Raw genomic sequence first — 13,492 nt, 5'->3', positions numbered from 1 at the left:
AACTGCCATCCATTGACCTTGGTTTTGAAGGCCGATCAAAGGTTAATTCTTTGGATAATGTGCAGTATCGACCAGGCGGAGGGAATAAGCAAATTATTAACCAGAAACTAAAATGGAATTCTCAGGCAAAAGTAGGTTCCTTGGATGACCGCCATCTTCAATTAAAACGACCTCAGAGTTACCATAGTGATGGAACAAAAGACATTAATGCAATTAAATTTCCCAAAATTTATCAAGATAGATTAAATTTTACAAACGCAAGAAATGGATGGGAACACTTACAACATAATGAAGAGGGAACATATGCCATGGTGAAAAATAAAAAGTATTATGCCAAACCCAAGGTTGGATCTTTTGACAATGTTCATCATAGTCCTGGTGGTGGAGATGTCAAAATTCTCAGCGATCGTCTAGAATGGCAGGCTGGTGCAAAAGTAGGCTCATTAAATAATGTAACTCATGAAGCTGGTGGGGGACAAGTAATAATTCCCACAGAGAAAATACAGTGGAATGCACAATCAAAAGTTGGATCTTTGGATAATCGTCATTTTCAGCCTCCTGGTGGCAATGTTCAAATACACAACGAAAAACTTAAATGGAAACTAAATTCTAAAGTAGATGCTAAAAATGCAAATTATACTCCTAAAGGTGGAGATGTCAAAATTGTCAGTGAAAAGTTGAAGTGGGAAACACATGCAAAAGTTGGATCCTTAGAAAATGCTGGTTATAAACCAAAGACTAATGATATAAATATAGTAAATGAGCGATTAAACTGGGAGGTCTCACCGCGTATAGGATCATTAGACAATGTTTACCATACACCTGGAGGAGGTCATGTGACAGTTAGAGGTGAACGCCTTCAGTGGCAAGGAAATCCAAAAGTAGGCTCTATGGACAATGTCCATCATGTCCCTGGTGGTGGTGATAAACATATCATTAGTGAGACACCACATTGGGATGCCAAACCAAAGATTGGATCATTGGAGAAGGCAAAAACCTACAAACCAGGTGGTGGAAATATTCAGATCGTTAATGAAACTCCCAGATGGCAAGCTCATCCAAAAATAGATTCTTTAGGCAATGTAACACATCGTGCAGGAGGAGGAAATGTACAAATCGTGGACAATTCTCTAGAATGGAATACATCAGCAAAAGTGGGATCACTAGATAATGTAGCTCATCATGCAGGCGGAGGCTCCTTAAAAATTCCGATGAAAATTTGGCCATATCCCAAAGGCAGTATGGATGAACTTCCCTCCCCAGTAACAGGTGAACGTCATAGTTTAAACTGTAGACACTGTCGATCAAGACAACAAACACAGTGGTCTAGGTGGTCAATGAAATCATTGGGTAGTGGTCAAACTTTAGGGAAGTCTCAAAGTTCATTACGACCAACCTCTATTCCATAAGATCGTAAGTCAGAGCTTGCGGATTATGACTAACAGGCATGGTTGTTATATTTTGGCTTTCTAAGGTTGAGGTTAACTATAGAGAGGGAGAAAGATAAGGTGTTTAAGTTCACATAGTTTCCTTTCCAGTTAATGTCATTAGGTCTTTTAAAGAATCAAACTATAGAGGTGACTCAGGATAAATTTTGTAAATTTGACTTTGATTCTAAGTTTGTGAATAGGACAAAGATTTTTAATTTTGTAAAAACGTCTAAGATTCTAAATTTTGTAAATATGACTAAAATTCTTCCACCCTAAGTCAAACTTGGTCATGTTTTGACAATTCTTTTATGTCCCCTGTTGTATGTACATCTCTTTTTATACATCCAAGACAATTGAAAGTTTTAACCAAGAGGTTCCCTGATGAATATTTGTTCAGAAAAGTTCCTTTAAGGAACCAAATAAGTCTTGTTCAATCTAGGGATACAAATTGAATTCATTGATCTGTTTTTTTTCTCCCTCTCATTAGCAGTTAATGATATTTGAATTAATGATATTAATATATATGAGTTATTTATTACTTGAATTTTTAACACTGATAATCTTATTAATTTTAAAAAGGACATAGACATCTGTTGGATAGTTATTTCATTGGCAACCATACCATATCTCCTTATTTTATATATTTAATTCAAAATATGTATATGTCAAACATTACATGGATTTATAAGTGATATATATCAGATTTTGAAAATATCTATCAGAGCTCAGGATAGTATGACTGGACTTCATTACCCCTCTAACAAACCTAGCATTTCATTATATAGCTTGTGTTGTATATTGGTATAGTTTGACATAAAGGTATATATGTAAACAAAAAAATCACTCAAGACAGATTATATGATGATGATTTGTTTGTTGCTGTTGCTCCATTTATCACATTCCTTAGGTTCAAATCATGAGTATTTTTTCTTTCTTTCCTTTTTCAAGCCAGGTCAAACAAGAACTCACCAAGAGGCATGTATTTAAATATTTTATATATATTTTTTTATTGCTCGACACTGCCAAAAATTAATATTAGAGAAAAATCACACCAAAAGAACAACTTGGTCCTTTGGTCATTAATGGATATTAGTAGTTCTCATTGGAAATTAAACCACAACTCCTTATAATTAATTGATAATTTATTATCACTAACCAAACTAAAATGAGTTGACTTGACAAACCATCTTGTTTTGTAAATCTTATTTTTTCACATATTGCCAAACATATGATTATAAAGAATACAAAACTTTATCTCAAAGATTTTCAAGGGTCTGTTATAAACTAAAACAAACTTGTTTTGTTTGGCCTCATAGAAAATAAAAATAAATGAAAATTGTCATAATCAGATGAGATTAAATTATGATGCCTAATTATTACTTTGTTTTGATATGCTACATGATAGAACTCCATCTTGATTTTTGACGTACATTTTTTCCCTTGGGGGTTTCCGTAAATGAAACAACAGTAATGCCTGTAACAAGTCCTCAAAAAGATACTCACAAATAAAGGGAAGTCTGCTCCAATTTATTCCTGGCAAGTATTTATTAGGGTTGACCTTGTAAAGCATGTTGGTAACTTAAGCCGAATTGTTCCTGAAATCAAACTGATTGTTGCTAAAATTTTACAGATCTCCATTATGAAGAAAGTTCATTTATTACAAAGTCTAATTGACTGTCACCTTAAGGGCACACGATACAGTTTTGATCCCATGATGAATTTTTTTACGAAAGTTTGCATGCAAACTATTTTTCACCTAGTCAATTCAAATATGTAATAAAAAATATACCTTCATGTGCTACTTTTAGAAATAAATGGGGTTGAAATTTTAGACATTTACTGGAAATTTCGGTTTCTTGGACATTTCTATCCTTTGGAAAGACATACTTAACTTTTTTGTTTCAAAAGATAAACGCAAGCAGATTTTTGTAAAAGCATCTGGAACATCTTCTCTACATAAGTATGCTTTATATTTGTTAAACAATTCTCTGGAAATTATTCATTTTTATCACATTTTCATGATTTGTCAAAGAACAGCATTTTTTTGCTGTATATTCATCTAATTTAAAAAAATTTCATCAGTGATTTGTTCATAAAAATTGGCACAAATAATCTTTATGTGTATTCAAGCCAAATGTCATTTTTAAAAAGAGGGGTCCATGAACTGGTTTTCAAGTTGAATCAGTTTGAATGATAAAAATCTGTCTAAAATGCATCTTTTCTGGATATGTCACAGTTTGACGTTGTGAAAAATAACATTTTATGTTAGCAATGTCATTACCTCCCTTGTAGCTGTATTGATGCCCTTAAAGCCTAAGCAGATACTCACAGTTTTAATACCTTTATTCTCTTTTCAATATGGCCAATACAGGTATCCATACAATTTCATTTTTGTCACAGTTTTAATACCTTTATTCTCTTTTCAATATGGCCAATACAGGTATCCATACAATTTCATTTTTTGGTAAATATACATTGGTATTTATTAAAAGCTCACTATTAACCTTCTACATTATTGGCCAACACCCTATCAAACAGAGTTTTTAGAATTAATATTTAATGGGACATCTTATAAGATACAAAAGCTCTCCAGTTTCAAGATATTTATTAAACATATTGGCATTAGATCAGACTGTTGGTTTTCTCTTTTGACTATTTTTACATTTCCCTTAGTAGCCATTTATATGTAACTATCCTGTATGATTTTGCTTATTGTTGAAGGCTTTATAGTACGTACCCTGTAGTTGTTTTATCCTTGTCCTTTGGTCTTTGGTGGATAGTTGTCTCACAGCTGGCAGTCATACCACTTCTTAATTTTATATTAAGAGTAAATTATATGGCTAAATTTTAGGACTGACTACTCTTAAGTCAAGTTTATGATTTATATAAGTAGTTCTTTTGGTGTGATGTTTTCATTGAAAATTCAACTTCACCGTCTTATAACTTTTTAATTCTATTTTTTTTTTTACACTTCTTATTTAATACCACATTTTAAATTCACTTGTTCAATAGGGTAAAACTCCCCTTAATTAAGCTTTTGTTAATGACCCATAATCCTATATTTAGCTAAACACAAACTACTAAGTTTCATTTTCAGCCATCTTTGTGGCATAGTTATTACTATTTGCAGTATAGAAAATTGCCTATCATGCTAGCTCTCCTGGGTGTTCCTTATATTTCTTTCTCTAACCTTTCTTTCACATTATTAATAAGAAAGTATAGATGAGAAACTTAAAGTGTAAAAAGACTCAAATATTCAAGCAGTCAACTTTGCAGGTTTCATAAAACAAAAGGCAATATTAATTTTTATGCTGGACTCATTGTATAGTGACTTACAGCTTTATTTGTTCATATACATCTGTTAATCTGAAATATACTTCAGAACTAATAAATTTATATTGATACAATATTTAGGCAATCTTGTAACTCATATTATTTTCACACTGATATTGATCTCAGGTGGTGATCTAGGATTTTGAAAAAGGGGGGGGGGGGGGGGAATAGGCAACGTTAGAAGTGGGACATGTAAAACGTTTATGCATTTACCATATATGTAACTCCATAAAGGAAAGCCCCCCCCCCCAATAAAATCTCAGTCTTGATCTCTCTGTCGTGAATTACAATTGAATAATTATAATTTCCTAATACAATAGAGTAACAGTCTTGTCAAGCATCTTTGATACTTTAATTGGAGATGTTGAGTTATAACTTTAGTAAACACCAATGATTATGTAGTTTGATTTGTTAACTTTATATGATTTGGTGAGTTTTAGAAGATCTTGGTTAGGGATAGCCACTCCTAAAATCATGCAGTAACATTCATTTCAATCCAATATTGGTGCAAAGTAGGTGAGACATATCTCATATCTCTTGTGTTGACATATTTCAGTTAAAGAGAGCATTTAAATTCATTCAAATGAGTGTATTGCATGCATTTAGCCAAAATAAATTTCTTTAATATTAATCTTCAAAGTATACAATACAAACACTATTCTGGTAATAAGTTTTATATTAATGCATAGTTACCTTATTTATTTATACTAATAATATTTATATTACTTTAAAAAGATATAAATTCTTTTACTTAAGTTGGGTGTTAATATTGTAGGCACTTTAAGGGAAAGATAATCTCAAGACATAACATCTTGAACAAATAGAAGTTAGTTGTTTTGGAAATAATTTTCATAACTACAAATATGATTAAGAAATTTAAAATTATTTTATTAAAGCATAATAAGGTTTAAAGTATTATTTTTGAAGTTAAACTTGACTCCTCAAATTTGACATGTGTTTTATATGATCCATGACAAGGATATTCAGTTCAATGTAATTTATAGATCATGTGCTTTTATTGTAATTGGTCCCTTTAAAGATTTTAAAAGGATATTAGAATTACAATAAAGAAATCTTTTTTTTCTGATCGATTTAATCATAATACTTAACAGCCGTGTCACTCAAACCAGCATAATAACCTTCTAAAATATAAATAAGAAAATCATTTACTTGCTTATATAAAAGTATTTTTCTTCCCAAGATTTTTATATTACTATGTGTCAATTGTTATTAGCTATATAAGAAAATGCATTTGTAATGCATTTTGACAAAAAAGGCCTAATAGTTTCTTTGTACCTGGAGCTTTGACTGACATCATTTGGTAAATGACATAACGCAAGGAGCAGTTTAAGTCGGATAATAAATTATTTTGAAATGTTCTCTTAAATCACAAGTCTGTTTAAATCAAACTCTACCTGAATCAGAATGTACAGTGTTTAATGTTTTGACTAATGAAACAAAATATCTGCTTTGAAGAAGAAAATAAACAATAAACATATATTTAACAAAACAATAATTCAAAAAGCCTGTTAAAGGTAAATAATTGTAAAACTTCGTTGGAAAAACACAAACGGTCCTTTTAGAATTATGATTGTAAGCACTACAAATCAGTGATCAATTTAAAAAAAATCTTACCACTACAGTTGATCATAAGTCGTGAACAATTCAGTATACTTACGATCAACGTTAGTCGTAAGATTTTTTGTGAAACTGATTACAGGGCTTTTTAACCCTCTCCACTACCAAACCAGAAAATATCATCCAAAATGCAATAGAAGTTCTAAAATTTCTCAAATAACTTTTTTTTTAAATCCTCAAAACTCTTTTATGGGTCAATGGCTATTTCAGGGGAAAAGTTCCAGTATTATTTCCCCTTCAGAACTATCATTGCTGACTGAAACCAAATATACTTCGTCACCTATTTTTCCTTTATAGAAAATATTTTTCAATTCAGTCAAGAATATACCCTGAAAAAATTCAAATGGTACCAAACTTTTGAAGAAATGGTGGACAAACAATTGAGACATTTAGTCATTATGTTGTTATGAGAGCAAAGTGTATAATTGAAATATCGAATCTTTGAATTCTGCTTGACTTTTTCCAAAGACTTTTTGGATGATCGACTAATGATATATACTTGTAACTAAACTTAGTACTAATTATAATTTGACTTTTACTAACAGGAAGGAGTCGGAACCCAAGCAGGTCGTCCGGGGTAGTTAGAAGTAAGTTTCTTTGTTTGTTGCTATGGAATCATAGATAAGAATTCACAGATTTATGCCTTATGCACATGTAGATATTGTAACTCCTGTTTGAAAACACATGGAATGGAATATTACCTTTCACAAAGACTGATTTTTCTTTATTTCCTTCATCTTTCATTCTCTTGGGTTACGTGTATTATAACATTATTTATATATCTCCTCCTTCTTCACTCAGGGTAAACACTTTTGTCTGACTGACATATGAACACTTGATGGTGAATATTTTTTCAGCTGAGGATTTGGCCATTAATACATTTTCTTGGTTCTTCTTTTTTATATACTTAAGAATGCAAAACAAACCTGCTTTATGATGGAATTAAACAATTTCCAACATTGCTTGCTTGTTTAATCTATTTCAGCATATTTCATGTATTAATTTGGAATAAAAAGGTTAGTTGTCTCCTAAACAGTTTTTCTCAAAAAGTACACACTGGATTGATGATTTCAATTACAAACTTTTATTTTACTTTATTGAATTTGAAATATTAGATATCGTTTCAATATTTTCAGGACAGAATAGGCGGGTAATAGATTTTTCTGCCAATGTACTAAAAGTTCACTGAAAGATAATATAAGGTTTGAATTACAAAAAAAATCATTGTAAATGTAGACATTTTAGCACAATAATTTCAATTGTTGTAAAGCTAGATTCTTTAAAGTATCGATAGATTGAACAGTTAGCATTTTATCAATTTGATAGTTCATTATAAACAAATAGATCATTATAAACAAATATATCATTATTAACAAAATATTGGCTAGTAAGGTTTTTAGAACCATTATTAGACATATATAGATATTTTCTGAAAGTGAATAAAATTTAAAAATGATAATTGATTGTATATAACAATCAGCTATTTTTGATATAGCCAGGTTAATGTTTACAGTACTAGTGGGGACTTTATTTTTTGCTTTACTGTTAACAGCATGCTATTTTCAAGCAGTCAGGTTAAATTCAAGCATTAAACAATAAGTCCTCTCTTCACATCAATATGGATGATTTTGTATAAACTATTCACGGTGGAGATATCTCATATATAACTGTATTTTTTGCACTTACTGTTTCATTTCAATTATTTGAGAAGCTGCAATTGTGGATATTGGATATTTGCAAGATTTCAATGCAGGATCTTTCCAATCTGAGGTTGAATTCTAGCATCACCCTTAATTACATCAATATGGTTCATCCTTGGGATATTTTCTTTCATTTTATGTAATTGACCGGTAAGTAAAAATAACCCCAGCAAGTTTACAGCTGTAAGACAGTTGTCTGTGATAATGCAGTGGATATGTTGTACATGGCTTTATTACACTCATAACAGGAATCTATACAATTAGTTTGTCAAACAAAAACATTTATCAATATTTATATATATGTATGTATGTATGGTTTATGGTAAACATTCATCAGTATATATATATATATATATATATATATATATATATATATATGATTGGGGTAAAACCTTGTAATACTGATTTCTGTGCACTCAATACTTGTATCTTGAAGTTGTTTTAAGTAAGTACAAGTGTTATGAAGCATCAAATACTTCTCCAAACTTATGTACACAATTCATTTATTGTTGCGATAAAAAAGTGTAAACTCTTGTTCCAGTGTCAAGTATTACATGCAATTATAGAATGAAAACCAATAAAATTAATCAATAAATACAGGGTAAGTTCTGTAAATTGGTTGGAAAGGCTTCCTTTTGAACCCCCTCTGCAGATGGATAAGTATAGACCAAAAGAAAGCCAAGTTAGTTTTGATTGACACAGGAAAACAGGGATAAGGTAAGAAGTTTTTCCCCAGTTGTTTCAACATGTAGGTAACTTAGGGATTGCTTAAAACAATCTTAAGTGTAAATGCAGATGAAGGAAAATATATAACATTCAGAGAATTCATTAGATGTTTTCATACTGACATTGTAAAAACTGCAAAGTCAATATAGAATAGATATATAAGGAATAGAATATAATAAACTTATATTGTGTAAGCTGGGGTATTATAACATGGGTACTATAAGTTCACAGTAAAACTTTAACTGCATAATCTGGGGTATTAAAACATGGTATATATAAGTTCACAGTATTGATTCAGTGATGGCAATGATTTTATTTTTAACTATTGTTTGGTTTCCTCAAAAGTACTTGTTATTAATGTATTACAAAATATACCATAAATGTATATTATATTTGACATTGTGTATTTCCATGTTTACCATCTTGATAACATACCAGATGTCATTGTCAATTCTCTTCTGTTACCTATCATTTTACTTCTGTTAGGAACTTAAAAATAAAACAAAGTATATTAATTGAAACAGAATAGTTCATTGGCTATTGAAGTGCAGGCAGTGGAAACAGTCTTTTGTTTTAGGATATGTTGGATTACATTGATTAAACATGTAATAATGTAATTGGTCCTAATTTCAGATAGTTTTATTGTTTGCATGTATCAATTTGCATTTTGGCAAAATATTAATACAGATAGTAAATAATTTAATTTGGTAAAATTTTAGATGCAGATTGATTGAGACCAAAGTCAAAAGGACACTATATCATCAGTTTTAAATTATTAAGAAAACTTTATAAAGGACATAGATCATATAGTCAACTGATTTTCTAAGTTTAGTTAGCAATTCAATGATAAAACATAGGAAATTTTAAAAAAGAATTTTACACCAACTAATGCATATAGCTTGTGAAAACAAAATATATTTATATCAATTCTTTTTGTATATACTATTAATTTTTGTTTCAGATTGATACTCAGAAATTGACATTTAAAGAAACGGCAAAACCTCGAACAGACACTGGAGTGGCTCCTGGGAAATCTAGACCAGACAGTGGAATAGAATGTGAGAAAACAGAGGCTTCTGTTTAAAGACAAACTCTTCTGTTTTTAATTTCATTGTTTTATTTCAATTTTTACAAAATGAGTTATTCCCCTTCTATTACATATAGGAGAGAAATATCTCTGTGTGCTATTGTTTCGATAGGAAATTTAAAACTGAGTTTGAGTGAGCATCTTGGTAATTTAAGAACAAAAGAATTTAAATGAAAAAAAATAGTCTAGTTATTAGATTTCCTTTTCATAAATACATAATCAAAATAAGGGGCTAGAGGAATTCAGCACAAGCCCTATTAATATAAAAATAAGGAGATTAAGACAATTTGTAGTGATAGAAACTTTTTCTAATTTCTAATCCTAAATATTTTATATGGAATTGTTGATTTTTTTTACAAATGAAGTCATATATTATTTTATATTATTCCTCTAGCCACCTCTGCATGGAATCATAACTTTGTTTTAATGATGTTAATTTTTGTAATTTCAAAAAGCTGCCATATTGATTCTAGACACAAAGCTAGTTATCACTAGAAAATATATGTAGCACATTATATATTCACAGAAAATAATGTAACCTTATCAAGCAGCCAAAAAACGATTTTTTTGGGGTAAAAATGTAACTTTTTTAAGCACCAAACAAAAATGAAAAAATACTACAATTTGCAAACTATTCTACATACAGGATTTAGAAATGAATTACTTTTATGCTTTTAAGATCATTTTAATGTTTAAAAATATTTGAAAAAAAGATATATAGTCTGAACAGTAGAAAATTCAAATTGAAATAGAAATTTCATAAATATTTCATAGATTTACAACATTTTAAGTGGAATAAATTATCTAAAACTGATATTGAAATTAAATGATCACAATCATCAATAATTAGCCTTTAACTAGAACCACCGAATTATTGAGTTAATCTTGCACAACAAATGCAGTTATCTACCTTGCACAGTTTTGTATTGTATATTTCCTTGCCAGGTCTTTATAAGTATGATATTATCTGTCATGAAATTGTAAAGGTTTGTACTTTGTACCAGGTGATGGTCAATATGAGGTTAAAGAAAAAGACAGAAATATGTGTATTTGTATCATATTTGGCCAATCATAAATGTCTCATTAAAATCTAATGTAAGATGAAAATTTACTTCATGCATACAAATTAACTTCGTTTGTTTGTTAGTTGAACCAGTAATTCTTAATAGGCTGTTACAGTTATATGTATGGAAACCTCAAAAACGATTTTCAGTCATCTTTTTCTTGCATGTCCCATGATTCTATTGCCTAATGTTAGACTTTAAATGGGTAGTTTATGAAAGTGATTTTGATTTTATGGTCCTTTTAGTAGACTTAAGTTTCTTATTCTTTCTACACACTCAAGTATATATACTGTCAAGTTTTTAGTTTAAATTTCAGTTCAAAATGAGATTTAAAAAAAATGATGTTTAGAAAGAAGAGAAAAATTCTTGCACTGGTTAAGTCAAAAGTACATTGTCAGTTTTTGGAACAGCAATATTTCAATAGAAAGTCTTTTCTTTAACTTTTCCCTCACATTTATATATATATCAGCACTATTATTTTTTCTGTGAACAACTGAGAATAAATCTTTTAGTATTCTTGACCTTGGAATAATACATACATATTATAGGTCCCAATCTTGACATGATAAAGGTTTCTTATTCGATGTATTATGATTAGGGAGACAACTCATTTAATAACAGTTTTCCAATCATATCATTTTTTAAAGATGTATCATAATCATACTGTAATTTCATATTGTGTATTATGTCTACATTGTGTTAATAAAAAGAAGATAATTTAAACCTATTTTTGCAATGGATGAACTCCAAAAAAAATCCTAATATAAATACTACAAAATATAAATACTACAAAAATAGTGCTTATTGTATTATGTAGTCAATGTAAACATGTTTCCATTCAGTTATTGAAATATATATGTAAAGTGCTTTGGGTGAATAAAAAACATTAAATCTGATCAGATCAAATCACCAGTTTTGGGAAAGTCTGAATTAAAAAAAACATGTCTAGTGAGGTTATAAATTTTCATTTTGATGTGAATTTTTAATGCAGTTTTTGAGCCAAAATATCTGTTAACCTGTATGAACCTGTATGAAGTAGTTCAACTATTCAGGCTGCCATTACTATTCTGTTGCATCCTGTTTAGGTGATGTTTTTTTTTATTATTGCTTCCATTACTGTATAATCATGTTAGAAGTGGAGTTATTATTATGTTATAATGTATGTGTCAAATATTGACTATAAAATATCTATAATCAATACACAAGAAATGGAATGCCATTTAAGTTGGTATCAAAATGTATAATTATTTTAAGAGAAAAGGATAACAGTTCTATGTAAAATTGTACTGTTTTATAGTTATTTAAGGTAATTTTTTTTATTACAGAGTAAATTCCTTCATTAAAAATTTCCTCAAGACACAAATAGCAGACTGAATAAGTCCTTATTTTTACATTGAGAAAAAAAAATTATGCAGCCATCAAAAATTTAACATTAATTCTAATAAATGAATGATAATAAACCAATCATTTTCTGCTATTTTGAATTAATATTGTAAAAAAAATCAATTAAACCAATTTAAATATGTTCATTCCACTAAAGCCAATTTAGGTGGAAAAAAACTAATTTGATTTCGAAAGCAGTTTTTATTTTTTCAGATTAGGACCTAACATTTGACAAGTTCTAGTACGTATTGAACCATTGAAATATTTTGTGAACAAGTACTTAACTATGAACAATTTCAGTCTGCTTATAGCCAAAGATCTGTGTTGTCTACAATGCTTTTTATGGTTAATCTTTCTGCAATAAAATCATCTGTCATTCTATATCTTTGTATTTATCAGCTATGTAACAAGGCATGTATATTTGAGGGTTTTATTTGATTAGTAGTTTTGTTGGTGCAGGTTTTAGTGGTTGGAAATTAAAATTTTACAGATGTTTATTTATCACCTCTGTGGATTACTTCTTTTAATTCAACTACAATTTCATTTAAGTAAAGCAAACTATCATGGTAGTTGTTACTATAAATGGAACAAAGGGTAAAAACTCCTGAAAGATATCAGGCTTACAATATGACAACCCAGATGCCCCTTGCGGCAAAATTTTAGCTTTTCTATGATTGATATTTAACCTTTATGTATTGATTCCATCTTGTCAAGACCAAGTTTGGAAGGTGAGGCTTAGGAGGGCTGAATCCTCGTCAACAAGTTGTTAATGTTTTTGATTAGTTTTTACGGAGAACAGCTAATGGTGTATCAATGAAATTCGTTATGCAGTTGAAGTAACATTGGCTCTAATTTCCATTGAGTTTATTGGTCTATTGACTTTGAAACTTTTGGTTAGTTTCTGAATATGTAAATTTTATGGGAACCACTCATGGTAAGTCAATGGTATTGTATTTGAATAAGCATTCACACATAAAAAATGTCCATGGGATTATTTAGTCTCCACCCCTAACTTAAGTCATTTTCTATTGTCTCAAACTTTGGAAAAGTTTGCATTTATAAGTTGGTGGTTTGTGATTAGGTCACATTGAGGGGAACCACTAATGGTAAGTCAATGATATTTGGTATGCA

At 29.8% G+C, this 13,492-nt stretch overlaps 1 protein-coding gene across 6 annotated transcripts in view; it reads left to right on the top strand.

Moving 5' to 3' along the window:
* LOC127730812 (microtubule-associated protein 2-like) overlaps positions 1-12,742 on the top strand; it is a 132,868-nt gene extending 120,126 nt beyond the window's left edge. For all 6 annotated transcript variants that reach the window (XM_052239400.1, XM_052239399.1, XM_052239398.1 and 3 more), the window contains one exon: positions 9,789-12,742. In XM_052239400.1, the coding sequence (XP_052095360.1) occupies positions 9,789-9,911 (123 nt within the window). In that variant the 3' untranslated portion in view covers positions 9,912-12,742. The remainder of the gene's footprint in view (positions 1-9,788) is intronic.
* Positions 12,743-13,492: the final 750 nt, after the last annotated feature.

Source organism: Mytilus californianus, unplaced genomic scaffold, assembly GCF_021869535.1.
Source record: "Mytilus californianus isolate M0D057914Y unplaced genomic scaffold, xbMytCali1.0.p SCAF_2, whole genome shotgun sequence".
Lineage (NCBI taxonomy): Eukaryota > Metazoa > Mollusca > Bivalvia > Mytilida > Mytilidae > Mytilus > Mytilus californianus.
The sequence above is the reverse complement of the archived record's forward strand: the minus strand, read 5'-3'. Positions and strand labels throughout refer to the sequence as shown.